This window comes from Cyphellophora attinorum (genome assembly GCF_001299255.1).
Source record: "Cyphellophora attinorum strain CBS 131958 chromosome Unknown Contig47, whole genome shotgun sequence".
Lineage (NCBI taxonomy): Eukaryota > Fungi > Ascomycota > Eurotiomycetes > Chaetothyriales > Cyphellophoraceae > Cyphellophora > Cyphellophora attinorum.
The window spans coordinates 49,111-63,554 of record NW_017253275.1 but is presented as its reverse complement, the minus strand read 5'-3'; the positions used below and the strand labels follow the sequence as shown (position 1 = coordinate 63,554).

Genomic DNA, 14,444 nt, shown 5'->3' with positions numbered 1-14,444 from the left:
TCCCCATAGCCAAGTCTGTTCCTCCGTATGTCCTCGTTCGTCCTCCGTATGAAGGAGTGGCGGTCATACGAGCGTATCAGAGCCGGTCTGAGTCAGACTCGGGGCCTCGCCCCCCTCGCAACTTGCGTTCCATGCTGTCCTCAGCTGCTTTTCGAATCCGAATGCCCCCTAAAGCTCCGGGCAGATTGCCTCTCGGTGCAATATTGATTCCACTGCAATGATCCTTCCGAATGTATAAGCTGGATGAAATCTGAAGCCCGGTTTTGGTGTGCAAATGCCACCAATGAAATGCTGAAGTGCTGAAATGCCGAATGTGTTAAGTAGAAACCGTAAACAATCTGGGTATCGCTTTAAAAAATCGTAGAATGCTCGCTGTCGCTAGGATATCAGGTCGTGAAGAATGGTCGTCATAAAGTCATTGTCGTAAGAAGTCCACCGCAAATACCGGTTCATGTCTAATCGACATTCACCGCTCCGGCTTCCTTGACTTCGTCCGGCACAGACTCAGACTTTCCATGTCCTCCTCTCCGTCATCCTCGTATGCGAAACCATAGTCGTCTACGCCGTGCACCTTCGTGACTGTTTGCGTCGCCCAGGTTATTGAGTTGCCTGACGACTGGCGCTTCATCGGCGAAGATACAGGGCGTGAGCACGATTGTGTTGGTGAGGGTGGAGGTGATCTTCGAGCAATGTCCTTGAGTAATGAATCAAGAACGTTGGTGTGGCCCAGCTTGAGGCGGAGGTCTTCGCGGACGAGCTTGTCGGATGACTTCCTTCGTGCTCGGTCGGCGAGTGTGTATGTCTCCTCGAGGGAGAGAGACTTTGTGATGGTGCAGAGGTCGGTCATTGTGTTGTCGATCTGTAAAGGTGATATTTGAGGTCTCGATGTCATGATGGTGGTGACTAGGTGTATGTTGTGGTTGAGTTTGATACCTGAGGCCAAGGCCAGGGTCTATATGTACTCTCTATGCCGCCGTTGGATCGGAGATCAAACACGTGGAAGCGAAAATTGCGTGTTCCAATGCACGAATTTCGAGTCACAAGTGGAGTTTAAAATCTTCGAAATGGAAGTTCAAGAAATTTGCCTTGTTGAAGTAGTACCACGAGGACCTTTCGTACTCGCTGTTGGGTCGGTCCCAAGACTGGCAGAGATTTTGGGTTTGATTTCGCCAAGATCCGGGTCGGCGACGAAGCCCGAACTGGTGGATGGATATAAAAATTGGTGGTGGCTCTCGAGAATTTTAGTGGCGGTGCCGAGTTTCGGATTTCGACCGGTTCTTGTTGGGAACACGTCGTTTCACAAAATGGAGAGCTTGCGGTGCAATATGCAGAGTGCAAAAGAGAAGGCAGGTTTTACAGGAATGAGGATCAGGGGGATGTATATGCACTCATCTAGGATCACCTTGTTCGGAGCCTCGGTGATAGGGCGCGTAGGTGGCCGCATATCCATTGTGTATGGGCGTAAGGAAAGTAGGGCGGAGTTTGTCATAAAGGCGTGCTTCGCCCAGCGTTCGTGTTTTGTCGTGGTTGCTTAGAGATCAGATGGACGTAAGGCGTAGAAATCCGAAGAGCTGTCGGAGCAGTTGCTGCCTGACTCACAAAGCCCAGTAAGCAGTGACTTGGCAATCAGCTACTGCAACCGCCAGCTGTGACAAACCCTGTGTGCCGAACATCCAACCAATCGAGGAGAGCACGTGCATTAGCTGTCGTACATTTAGGTCACCAAAGTTCTCATTGCTTTCAAAGTACGCCGAATAACGTTTCGTTGATCGTACCCGTATCATCTCGGGTTCATCTCCTACGCACGCCTCCTGGCCGAGGTCGGTCGCCGTCCGGGCGATGGTCCGCCATATTGGCGTTATTGCTATCGAACGTTTCTCGGTGAGCTGGTTTTCATGTTGAGCATGCCGAGACAATATCATCTGCACAACGAAAACTGAAGCGCGGGATCGAATCAAGCGGTGAACACCTTTTACGGCTATACCGGCATTAGGAAGGATCTGATCAAGCTTTGCGATCCATCGGAAATCTGCTGTCTGGGTGATCTGCGACCACTGCAAGCCAGCGGTGTCTTCGACCGAGCTTGCCCAATATGGCAGGAGGGGTGCTCTGGAGGAAGAAGTCCGGTAACGGGCGACATTCGGTGCCGGCAGCCTCGTCCGCTTTCTGCAGCGGCAGAGGCTGTGCGGTAGCGATTCTGACTGTGCGTGGGGAAGTTCGCTAATCAGCAAATGTTGCTGAGGAATCAAACTTCGAGCACTTCAAGACCGATCCTCCATGGCCCGCAATCCATCATGTCATGGCTGCCGCGGCTTTGGCTTGATCGCTAATCAGTTATAAGACAGATCCTATGCGTCTGACTTACCAATACTTCCCTCTTGAAGCTTCCATGACCTGGGGTAAGGTCCGGTGTTCACTCTGAGGTCACGCCAAAGCTCCCTGATGCCGCATCTTACGAGCCTAGTCCTGGTGCTTGCACACGAGCCGCGCAGCCTATGCAAACACGAGACGTTGTGCATGACCATTGGACTACTCCAGGGGCACACTCAGCAGCTCACTCTAGACTCTTAGATGACCAGGACTGGGTGACACTGCGCAAGCCTTGAACACGAACAGGCTGAAGTATCCGCAACGGGCAACGGCAAGCGAAACATGCGCTTTTAGAACACATCCCGTAAGGCTAGCTGATGCACAGTTCAAAAGGACCTCTACTCTGTCCAAGGAAGAGGCTGTGCTGGTGACGGGCAGTTTTATGCTTGATACTGAATACCGATGCTACAGCACCCTGGACGTCCACATATAGGCCGCTGGTGTTGTCCAAGCAATACTGGGTCAGCCCATGGAGCCCTCTGCTATCGACTCTGGCGTCCACGCAGTGCAACGCGCCTGCTTCCACCACGATGGGAAGAGACGCTACTCTACAACTTCGACTTCCTCTGCTCACGTTCGTACTCTTCTCTCAGGAGCCTCTTTAGGATCTTCCCGGACGGTGTTTTCGGAATAGCGTCCACGAATTTGATGCCTCCCTCGAGCCACTTGTACTTCACTAGCCTCTCGCTAACCCATTTGTTGACAACTTCTTCTGTCAAAGTTGATTCTGATCCAGGCCGTCGAACAATATAGCCTCTGCAGACCTCGCTTTCACCTGCGACATCCTTCACGCCAATGACGGCTGCATCAAGGACCCCGTCGAGCGCAAGGAGGACGCCCTCAACCTCCGGCGGCGCGACCTGGAACCCCCTAGATTTGATCAACTCCTTGACTCTGTCGACGATATACCATTTCCCAGTTTCCGAGCTCTTATACATGACATCGCCCGAGTGATAAAAACCATCCTCATCCCATCCTCTTCGGTTCGGCTTGTCCGAGGCAGGGTCGAAATAACCAGGCACAACACCTTCTCCTCTCACGCACATCTCGCCACGTACATCGCAAGCGTCGCCTAGGTCTGTGCCAGTCTCCAAGTCGACCAACTTGGCTTCTAGTCCAGGACAGAGCCATCCGATGCTGCCTGTGTCATCAAATTCATCCCACTCGAATCTCGACGCGAGGCAATTGGTTTCTGTCATTCCCCAGATCTGGTTGAATGATGTGTTCGGTGCCAGAAGAGCCATGAACCTCTTCTGAGTCTCTCTCGTAAGTGGTGCTGCCCCAGCAATGCCATTCTTTACCGACTTCAAGCTGACAGTGCCATCTTTTACGCCAGCGTGATTGAGCACAGCGACTGCCATCGGTGGAACCACGGTCAGATCTGTGATTCCAAAACGCTCAATATAACGGACATAGCTGTCAGGCTCGAATCTCCTCATCAGATAGCACATCTCGTTGCGCTTCCATATCGTGGTCAGAGCTCGTGGTGAGACTGAGGCATGGAACAATGGGAGGGGAAACAGGAGCTTGACTGGGTCGTACTGAGGCTTGTAGAATGCTTCGGCGAAATTGTATTCATGCTGGGCGATGAGATTCAGGTGAGTGTTGATGCAAGCTTTCGGCAAACCGGACGTTCCACTTGAGGTATATCGGGCTGCCGTGGTGTTTTTACAGATGTCGTATGAGTCGAAGCGGACCCAGGATGAGGAGCCGTGGTTGAGAAGGGACTTGTAGCTGATGAAGCCAGATGGGCACTTTTGCGATTTGAGCGGGTTGAAGACAATGATGTGAGAGTTGGGAATGCCTGTGGTTTTGGCAGCCTTCAGGACTGTTGGCAACGTTTCTGATTCGGGGATGATCCATGTTGTTGCTGTCACTTTCATGTGGTGCTCGAGCTCAAAGGCCGTATAGGTGGGATTGCTACCTGCGAAGATCGCTCCAGAGCCGATGATCGCAAGTGCCAGGAGGGGGTAGTCGATGTCGTTGAATGAATGCAGCAAGACGCAGTCACCTTTCTTGACGCCCCTGGCCTTTAGTCCAGCGATGTATCGTTGGATCAGAGTCTTGGCCTGAGAGAACGAGTGGCTGCGGCTGGTTTCGGTCGCATCTATGGCAACCGGTCGATCGGCGTTTTGAGGCGTCTCATCAAAGATCCAGCTCAATATGTCCTTTGTGGGAAGTGGTCCCGGTTCACGACCCTTGAAGACCATGGCTATCGATATAGAAACACTCAGTAATAAAGCGAGGCGTCTCTAGACCGAAGGAGTGCAATCATCGAATGTTGTTCTGACATCCAGCTAGACTCTACATCTTATACTTTGGTGCCTGCTACGAAGTCTCTCTTTAGTGACAGGCGTCCAACGGTCGCGCCTATATGATTTCATTCCAGGCCAGCCATACTAGTAGCCTTCGTTACTACAGATCCGGAAACGAGCTGAGCTAAATGGGCCACAGAGCCAAGGATAAGGCTTCTTCGCAATAAGCCTATGCCACATTGACAAGGGTGGTCTGGGTCTTAGGTACGGTACGAGACTAAACTTTTAGGCGCTGCACAGGGCTGGCGCGACATTGCAGGTGAGTACGCGGCATCTTTAGCAGCTGAATAGATAAGACCGCTGTACAGTGCCAGTCATGTTACGCACAATCAAGCCATCCCGGAGCTATGCCATGAGCTCCGAAGAGTATCGCAATACCTTCGAGGCAAACGTGTGAGGCACCAGCCCAATGATGCGAAGATATCTGATTGGCTCGTCGTTAAGTGGCTCGAAGTGTCGATTTGCAGGAACGATTGACATATTGCCATAGAGGCGAGATATGACTTACCTATGGTCGCACTTTCCGTCGCAGTTTGCATGAGTAGCGGTTGCTCCGAGGCCGTGCTTACATGATCCGAGTCCACTAGTACCCTCGCAACCTCGACAACCTCATCCACTATTTATGGAGATGATCACAGTATCCCGAACAGGTAGGTATGTGGGTAACAGCCGAAAACAAATTCAGCCATTTTCGCTAAAAGCGCCGCCAGTCGCCCAAGGTCGAGTTCGAGACTGCGATTAACGACTTGCACAGCGACGTACACCGGGGCGAGTAGCGAGCCAGGTGATCTGAAGTCGATGTTCACCCGAACGGCCCATCCAACGACTCGTACCGTTTAGATTCAGCTTCCGCCACTGAATTGAGTGGCCTCATGCTAATGACACCAGGAACATTGAAAGAGGCTCCTTGCTGAGCCTACAGCGACGCGACCATGTAGATCGTTGTGCCATCGCGGCCGATCTCCCCGCTCTTGCCCTCGTCCATCACTTCGGCAAATCTTTGGAAGCCCATGCGCTGGTAGAATTTCATCGCTCTATCATTGGAAGCATTCATGCCAAGATGCACGCCTTTGGAGCTCAGCTTGCGCAATGCTTCCAGAAATGTCTGCATGAGTACACCACCCATTCCCTGGCCCTGATACCTCGGTAAGATGTCGATGTGTAGATGGGATGGATACTGCCCAAGAAGCTCATGAAAGTTGTCGTGGAGGACTTGGTCCGGGGAGTAGGCGAGAAGTCCGAGTGCACCTGGCAGGTTCTCATTCCAATTCGTGTTCGTGTCAGAGTCTGGCCTGGGAATGCCTTGTTTCTCAAGGACTGATATGAACTGCTCCGTCCACTGCTCTGCGAAAGCTCTCGTGTCGACAGTACCGACGATGTAGCCGACTCCTCGTCCCGTTCCATCCTCAAGTACAAAGCACGTCTCCGGGCTCAGTACTAGGTAAGGCTTGCACCATATGTGCGAAGCAATGTTCAGGCTTCGTCTCCGCCGTTGCGGAGCACTTCATCAGCCGTTTCTCGGAACTGTGCTTGTCAGTCGGGTAAGTGTGCTGGACGATGTCGCACAGACTACATGGACCAAGGCCTCCTCATCCCCACTTCGATATGGACGCACAAACATCTTCTGTGGCGTGTCGAGATCCATAGCCGCTGATCCCTCTCACCTTGAGGACTGAATCATAACTGACGGACAGCATCAAGGCGGCGCGGAACCTCTTGTAGGCAGCAGGAGCTTGACCGCCGCGAAATACATGCTCAAGGGTCATGGCGCAGGAGGCGAATCAAGAGGCAGGAGGAGAGCAAGCTAAGTAGAAGATCTCGCCAAGTCCGAAGTTTACCCTCGCCCTCGGTTCAATGACCAGTGACTAAGCGCTCGTGGAAATGCTGCCAGCACATGAGTGAAAGTGCGTCCAGTGCATTGGTTCTGGCATAGGCACGTAAAATTTCTGACGAAACATACAATCGGGAGCATACCATAGAAGAGTATGTGCTCGAACCTGTGCAATTCGTCGACACTTATTGCTGCTTTTCTGTCGCTGCGATGTCTTCGTTCTCGTTGTTCGCTGGCACTTCTAATTCGGTCTGATCACACCTTCGGTTCCTTCGCCAGACCTATGTCTTGATCTCTTTCCTTTCCACCTCCGAGATGTCATGGCCAGTATCCGGACCGAATGCTGACTGCGGTGGAACAGACACAATGCTGGCTCGGCGCTCTTTGATAAGGCGCTCTTCTTCCAAGAACGCCTCCTGTTCGATTCGAGACTTCTTGAGATTGACAAGGAAGAACAAGACGGCTCCGCTGAGTATTGACAGCCCGAAGAGGAAGTAGAACGGCAGGCTGTTGTTGCCGGCTTTGTCGGCAGTTGTGTCTGCGTCGATGATGGCAGATGAGACGATAGGGCCAACGAAGGCGCTGGTCTTGCCCATGATGCTAAACAAGGAGAAGAACAGAAACTCTTTGCCCCGTGGCGTAACCTCGGAGATCATTGTCTGTGAATAAGAGTACCTGGCAAAGTGTCAGTCATTTTCCAACATCAAGTCCCTAGCTCAGAACATGGAGGAAAACTTACCATGGGCACACCGCAATTCCGTACCACACCTGATACAGCCAGAACTCCCATTTGTGGTGGAAGCCTATGGTCTGCGTCCAGATGCCGATCATTCCCCAGAGATCTAAAATTATTATGCCCACGATCACTGCATCGAACATGTTCTTGGTCGAGACTAATGACATTGTCAGCAACTAAACACAGACGATATAATGTTACTCACGTCTGAAGCGCTTCTGAACAGTCCAGAAACCCCAGATGCCGACCAATTGTGCTGCAATCCCCACGATGAAGAGATAGGTGATGGTCAATGGGTCGTAAGCGAGGACTTCATTCTGTAGTGTCGCCACAACTGTGACTGTGGTGTTCAGAGAATCGGACAGAATGAAGAATCCTATCAGGTAGATCAAGCTCTGCTTGAGTTTCCAAATGGCGATAGCGGCTCTCCACAGCGTCCAGAATCCAACACTTACCAGGTTCATGCCCGGGGGCACTTTCTGTCCTGGCCTGTGCTTCTCGAAGATGAACCATGGAATAGCACAAGCAACCCAGATTGCAGTCGCGTAAGCAATAGTGACACTCAATGACCATAGATTGTTCGCATCGCTAGCTTCCGGATTGATGGACTTGAGGATGCCCACCAGGATGGCAAGTATGACAATTTCGACAGCAGACTGCATGATGAATGCAACATTTGATAGGCGATTCCTTTGCATCATGTCTTCGAAGTCGTACTCCTCGCGGTCGATCTTTCCTGCTTCGTACTCTCGCGCCTTCTCGCGCATCTCTGGTGTATTGCGGGCAAGACCAGGGAATGCCGCGAACCAGAAGGTGAAGCACATCTGGTATGCAATCAAGCCAACCATGTACATACCAGTTCCGACGGGCCAAAGATCTTCGCGGTGCACACCAAGCCAGCCGAAGCCAAGAGCGAAGGCGACAATCGACCAGAAGATCAAGATATAGGGCCGCCACGAGCCATAGTCGGCTAGTGAGCCCAGCACAAGAAATAGCACGACCTGAATAGCGAAACTAATGCCGTTGGAGAGCAGGACAATCGAGTTGATGGTTCGGTCCTGCCCAAGGAAGCGCAGGATTTCGCTATCACCTGCTGCCAGATATAGCAGGTCCTGATAAGCTGTGGGCGCGAAATTGAACATGCTCAGGCCATTGTTGCCGACGTAGTAGCTGTAGTAAGACCAAATTTCCTTCTTGTCGGCGACAAAGTTGGGATCATGCTGATCTGGCGCCGTAGGATGGTCTCCCTCTTCCTCACCAGAGGACAGCGGCTGTTCGGGGTCCTGCCCCTTCAGCGATGCGATGGACCCACGATGGGCATCTTCAGATGCGGCAGATGCCGCCGCAGCGTTAATACCAGCGTTCGGTGCAGACATGGTCGTGATACACGAGATACCTGCGAGAGACAGGACGTGGCACGAGCGGGGAATATGTTCTTTCGAAGGATACCATGGTAGCTACATCCGACGGCGTTCACTCGCGGAAAATTCATCAGCTGCGACAGTAACCCCACGGACACACGGCAGTACCAGGCATAGTAGATCAAGCTAAAGCTTGCAAACTTACCGATAAGGGCACGATAGCCTGTCAGCGTCGTGGAAGTGGCATTGCAAATCATGCACGTTAGGTGGTGTTGATTGGGTCACGAAGGCGAGATCGAGCTAAAATTCTAAGCTCTCCACAAGCTTTGCCTCAGTGCTTGGCTTAGAGATCGTGGCGAGCCGCGGGTGTAACTTTCTGGGCAGGTCGAGCCATCGACCAGACTTCGACCACCTTTTAGATTCGTCACTACCAGTCTCAATAATTCGGTATTGGATCCTTGCTTACATATAGAGCAAGCACAACACATTGCACGCTACAAGAGGCCGGTCGCCGAAGGTATCAAGACGCAGTGTTATGCCATGTCCCAAAATCGATGATTTGGTTCCGCTGGCGGTCAAGGGTTGGAAGCACAGCTGGCAGGGGAAGCTGGACTCACGTCAACGACCTTGTAGGTCGTGGAAGCTCCCGCAGCAGATTTTCTGCTATGTTGCCATTCATGCTCTTCTGCAGGTCCTCGGGGTCGCAAAGGTCAGTCAAGACCAGACACCTAGTCGATCCGAGGAACTGCTTGACGGCCACCATGCCTCACCAGTATTCCTGCTTCTGCCATTGTTGACCCTCAAGTCGAAACTAACGTGCTTGATGCCGACCAAAGCATGTAGCGAGATGTATTTGGTTCGCTGGAGGAGTGCTGATGTTTCGAGCAACTGTTCAATGACTACAGCGGTGTCAAGCCGACGCGCGTTAAGATAGGTGGTTGTGCATCCGTAATGAGCAAATCCCTGCCGGAATAGTGTGGGAATTCCAAAACCTCTCACAGTGTCATGGATATTGACAGGGCTCGCAAGCCCTTGATCCCGCTTCATCATTCATTCGAGAAATGTGCAGTCATCGCGCACTGCCACAGGTACCGATTTCACCCGGTAGGGTATTGTTCGACTGGACTCACATATGTTCTAGGACGGTCGCGTCAAGTCCAAAGGTGAGGCGAGTGAGGCGAGTGAGCCACGCGCCAGAGCACTCTGTCTCTGAATGGTCTCGATCGATGCATAACGTTAGCTATGGACTGGTACATCGACGGATGACTTCAGACTGACTACGCCATACGGACGAAGCAGGACAGACTCCGCACAGAGCAACATATTCCGGCTCTGAACACCTCGATAGATCCGTCCTCGAGAAACTCGCGTGTCAAGGACAGACAACAGCAGTCACTCCCGCCCAGGACGCCTTTGTGGTATATACAATTGTGCGCAGGTCGTGTATCTCTCGAATTCTCGACGCAGACCTTCCGGCCACTTTGAAGCTCAGAAGACCAGGAGGTTGCCTTACCTCGACTTTGAGCAAACTTGAATCCAAGAGATACGACTCGTCGTTGCTTCTGTCGCCGGTTGCTCATTGCGGTTTGAAGTACCGTGACATCGCCACAATCTGATTGTCTCACACCCACTACGGTGGTGCGGCGCAATGATGATGCCAAGGTCAGACGATGCGATTACATCGACGATTCTCCTTTGTGTGTGCAAGGCAAAATGTGCCACCCTCCGATGTTCAATAAGGGTTCATGAACGCATGACGGAGAGAGCATCGATAGGCGGGGCCTACCACATAGTTATTTGTATCATTTCCGATTCATCGAGATGAAGAACCAGAATCCACCGACGGCCACCACTATACAAGATGAGCAGCCTTAGCTACAGCAGTAAACAATCTGAGGTTTTGCGGCTGCATCGAACAAGCTGTGCAATTGTTCTTCCGCCGTGACATAGTGCCTGAGGGCCCACCCCACCAATCACCAGCAATCAGAAACATTCCGGCGTGTTGGATCGCCGATGCGGCAAAGAATGACAGAATGACCAAGAAATACGGGTGGACGTGGTCTGGAACGTTCCGGATCTGTCTGTCTGTGAGACTGGCAGCATTCAGGGTCCCCACCACGTGACTTCGATGAACCACGATCCATCACCGTTGACCTCGATACTCGTGGAAGTTTTGAACGGCTGCAAATCGATCACTGACTCCCATACTGATCGTTGGCAATGTACTGGGCCTGGGTGCCTCTGATGGCCTCGACGATGGCCATCCACTGCTCGATGGGTGACGGGCCTCCTCCTCGCCGTCCTCAAGCCTCGAAGACTCTACACGTCTTACTTTGACTAACACTGCAGTTCTTGCTATCCATCATCCCAGATATTGCATACAGCGCAATCTCACAGTTCCTGACGTCGCAGCGTAGCAAAACCACACAATTGACCACCCAGTCCAGCTTGTTCCAAAGTTCCGGGATATACCTTACATCAGCCAACTTCAGGTCTTCAGTGCCACGTTGAAGCAGTTCGTTCGGTCAGATCTAAGCGTGCCTCACAACTTCTACTCGAGTTCGCATCAGTCGTGGCCGCTGAACGAGTTCAGTCCTTGGCGACATGTCCAGACATGAACACCACCAAACCCTCAACCAAGTCACGTAAGGTGGCCCATCCACCGCAGAGTAGAAAGGCGACCAGACGTACTCCGCCAACCGAGTCCACATCCTTGCCTGCGCACAAGAAGCAAGAGCTTGCGCTCGAGGCTGCTACTGGTACCCAGGCCCAGGACCCCTCGAAGCAGCACAATCGCATACCCAACGAGGAGACTCGCGACTCAAATGGAAGTGATGAAAGCGCAGGCAAGTGGTTCGACAAAGCCAACAAGCACGGCCCGCAAGGCCAAAGAGAGTCTCCCTCCACGGATGGTAAGTCTTGTGCCTGTACGGCTGAAAATGTGGTCGCTAACGCTTTCCGAACAGGCGACCCTCCATTCTTCCTGGGTAACCAGCGACAGTACTATCCCAATAACTTCGTGTCATCAGGGAGCGACGATGAAATGTTTGGTGGTGAGCAACATCGCGATGACAGCGAGAACGAAGACCTCCGCGGTGTCATCGACGACCTCACTGTCGAGAACAAAAGACTGAAGATGTTACTCAAGACAACACGTTCTCTACCAAGCTCGTCGTCGTCGGACGCTCGGGCACAAGACCGCCTTTTCGACCTTAGAGTCCACGGCCTCAGTGTGAGCAAGAAGCGTGAGCTTGAGTCGCTACTGCGGAATTTTGCGACAAGCCTCCATGCCACTTCCAACCCCAGCTCCTCAGCTACTCATGATCCGGATCCGGTGCCATGCAGAGCTCTAGTGCGGAGTCTTCGTCTGTCCCTGTCCATCAGTCCCGGGCCAAGTCCACATTACTACCTACGGACTCTGGCTACGCCTCCAATTCCACTTCGGGCATGAACACCGCGCCACATGTTTTGAGCGGACAACCTGAACCCAAGACGTCTAAGCGAGCGAGAACTACGAAGATACAGAACTATCTGCATGACATACCTGACACTCTCCTGCCGAAGCCCTCACCTACAATGTCCAAAAGAGCCAAAATGGCATTGGTAGTGCGCCGGTTAGAAAATCTGTTCACTGGTCGTGTCGCGGCACCTGGCGACCACAGTCAGCCAATCCAGCAGCAAGAGGTGTCACGCCTCGCAGCTCATGCCGATGATCCTGCGAGTCGGCCACGCGGCGTCGAGGGATCGCGAGAGGCCCATATGTTGCCACAGGACACAAAGGTCAATCTTGATGCCTTCGAACGTGAGAACCCTTCACCACCACTCAAGAAGCCAAGGCTGGGCTATGAACTCAGCACACAGTCGGAAGGCCACAGCGCTGCCCCAAGCCGTCCTGGATCCCCTGCAGAACAGAGACCAACGAGACCGCTGGACTTGGATATCCATCGTGCACAGGTAGCCGACGAGAACATTCAGTATCTCCGACACCTCGGCATGTCGTCACCACAGGTCATTGTACCTCATGATAAGTCAGGCTCTGAATCGAGATGGGTATACCTCAATCTCCTTATCAGTATGGCGCAGCTCCATACCATCAACGTTACCCCTTCCTTCATTCGACAGGCTATCCGGAAATTGAGCACCAAATTCCAATTGTCTGCGGATGGGCACAAGGTTCGCTGGATTGGTGGTCCAGGAGCCACCGTGTTCTCGAAGGAGGAGGAGCAAGCTATGATATATCATGACCCTACCCCGGCGGAGCTCAACGACGACACTGGTGGCACAAGCAGCAAGAGATCCAAGACCAACAGCTCCTCGAACAATCTCGTCTCAGAGGAGCCGTCCTCGGAGGACAAGACGAGCGCTCTCAATACCAGCGACGCTTCGAAGCCCAAGGTGTCCACTGCCGCGACGTCCAATATGCTGACAGAACCAACAAGAAGCAAAGTAGCGGTGTCGCCGTTTGACTATAAGCCTCTGGTGTACAAAGGAAGACGGTACTCTCCGGCGATCTCGTACCTGGAGTCTTCCGAATCTTCGCATAGTAACTCTCACGACTCAAGTGGTCTGGTGCATGCGTTGAGCAAGTCAAATCTGAATCGACGTGGTTCGGACGATGGCATGATCACCTTCTACCAGAATCCTTACTTCTGTGCGGATCTCAGTGCAGACCATGCCCCAACGAATTGGGTCGCACAACGGAAGGCTCTGCCATGGGATACCTTGGGCTTGATGCCCGACCCACTTGACGAATCTCCACTTCGCCATCACGATGCCTGCTATTTCACACCACAGTTCGCACCGAAGGCATATCAACCTGGCCCAAACGAGCAGGATTTGCACTGCGACATGCCGCCAGTGAGGTCAGGTGGCGAGATTGAGACGCTGCCGCACGAATTTGTGGTATGCGGCATCGGTGGTGTGGTCCCGGAGGACAACTTTGCGCTCGATGTGAAGATCCTGCGTAGGGTGGCAGGGTCTCAGCGGCCGACGCTGGCTTACAAGGTGCCATTCACTGGTTCTCGAAAGAGAAAGAGGTACGTTTACGAGGTCGACGATTGCGACAAGTACGACCTACAGCCGTCGAAATTGCCGCCGCCCAGTTACGTCTTCTTCACCGCGAGCAGCTCTTCAGATGATCCCGACATGCTGGACATGTCTGACTCGGACGAGACGAGCTCAGAAGCAGCAGAAATCAACGCACCACCGCCAGCTTTCCTGAACCAGTGGTCAACGGAGTCGGACGACGATTCAGACGACATGTCTTCCGTTGATATGCTCGAGATGGCTAGAGCGGCTGACCCAGACCGAGTCGCGGCCCAGGAACGCGAGTTTCTGCTCAATCAAGCGCCAACCAGAAGAATCGAAGGCAGTTTGGCGGCAACCGTTGGCGGGAGCAGATTTGGATCGTCACGAGGAGGCAACGAGGTGCCTGATCGTGCTTCGAGTATGGATGTCGATGACAGCGACAGTTCTGATGAAAAATGATTGTACTATGATATGTGTGAACAGATTGGTTGAGCGTTGGCGTTCCGGCAGACAACCTGCCTAAGGTTGCACTTTATACCCATAGCATGCTCACTGAAGCATTTCAATAACCCAGTTGAACTTGAAATTGGATCCATGCCTTTGCTTTCGTCTTCAACTGATGCCTCCTGCTCAAAAAATGCAAGACGAATATGGTCAACTTGGGAAAGAACTCTTCCGGCGCTTGGACCTCGCTCTCGCGTTCCAATTCCCCTGGCGCTGTTCCTGCATGGGTGCACTATCCGAACACCAACAACGGATATTTCAGGTTGCATCCCCACATCCCCACAGCACCTTCCACCTTC

At 52.6% G+C, this 14,444-nt stretch overlaps 5 protein-coding genes across 5 annotated transcripts; 1 reads left to right on the top strand and 4 right to left on the bottom strand.

Annotated features, from left to right (window-relative positions):
- Nucleotides 1-466: 466 nt before the first annotated feature.
- Nucleotides 467-892, bottom strand: AB675_3828 (uncharacterized protein; the record flags this gene model as incomplete). The annotated part of the gene is made up of 1 exon (XM_018143913.1): nt 467-892. One exon carries the CDS (start codon nt 890-892, stop codon nt 467-469), a length of 426 nt encoding a protein of 141 aa, XP_017994921.1.
- A 2,026-nt stretch (nt 893-2,918) lies between these two features.
- On the bottom strand, nt 2,919-4,580 carry AB675_3827 (4-coumarate--CoA ligase-like 7; the record flags this gene model as incomplete). Its single annotated transcript, XM_018143912.1, has 1 exon — nt 2,919-4,580. One exon carries the CDS (start codon nt 4,578-4,580, stop codon nt 2,919-2,921), a length of 1,662 nt encoding a protein of 553 aa, XP_017994879.1.
- A 1,021-nt stretch (nt 4,581-5,601) lies between these two features.
- On the bottom strand, nt 5,602-6,451 carry AB675_3826 (putative acetyltransferase OgpAT; the record flags this gene model as incomplete). Its single annotated transcript, XM_018143911.1, has 2 exons — nt 5,602-6,108; nt 6,350-6,451. The coding sequence occupies 2 exons, from the start codon at nt 6,449-6,451 to the stop codon at nt 5,602-5,604; spliced, it is 609 nt and encodes a 202-aa protein (XP_017994872.1).
- Nucleotides 6,452-6,797: 346 nt separating this feature from the next.
- Nucleotides 6,798-8,628, bottom strand: AB675_3825 (Autophagy-related protein 22; the record flags this gene model as incomplete). Its single annotated transcript, XM_018143910.1, has 3 exons — nt 6,798-7,191; nt 7,256-7,409; nt 7,458-8,628. 3 exons carry the CDS (start codon nt 8,626-8,628, stop codon nt 6,798-6,800), a joined length of 1,719 nt encoding a protein of 572 aa, XP_017994894.1.
- Nucleotides 8,629-11,227: 2,599 nt separating this feature from the next.
- Nucleotides 11,228-14,100, top strand: AB675_3824 (Frequency clock protein; the record flags this gene model as incomplete). The annotated part of the gene is made up of 3 exons (XM_018143909.1): nt 11,228-11,525; nt 11,580-11,947; nt 11,998-14,100. 3 exons carry the CDS (start codon nt 11,228-11,230, stop codon nt 14,098-14,100), a joined length of 2,769 nt encoding a protein of 922 aa, XP_017994886.1.
- Between the last annotated feature and the right edge of the window lie 344 nt (nt 14,101-14,444).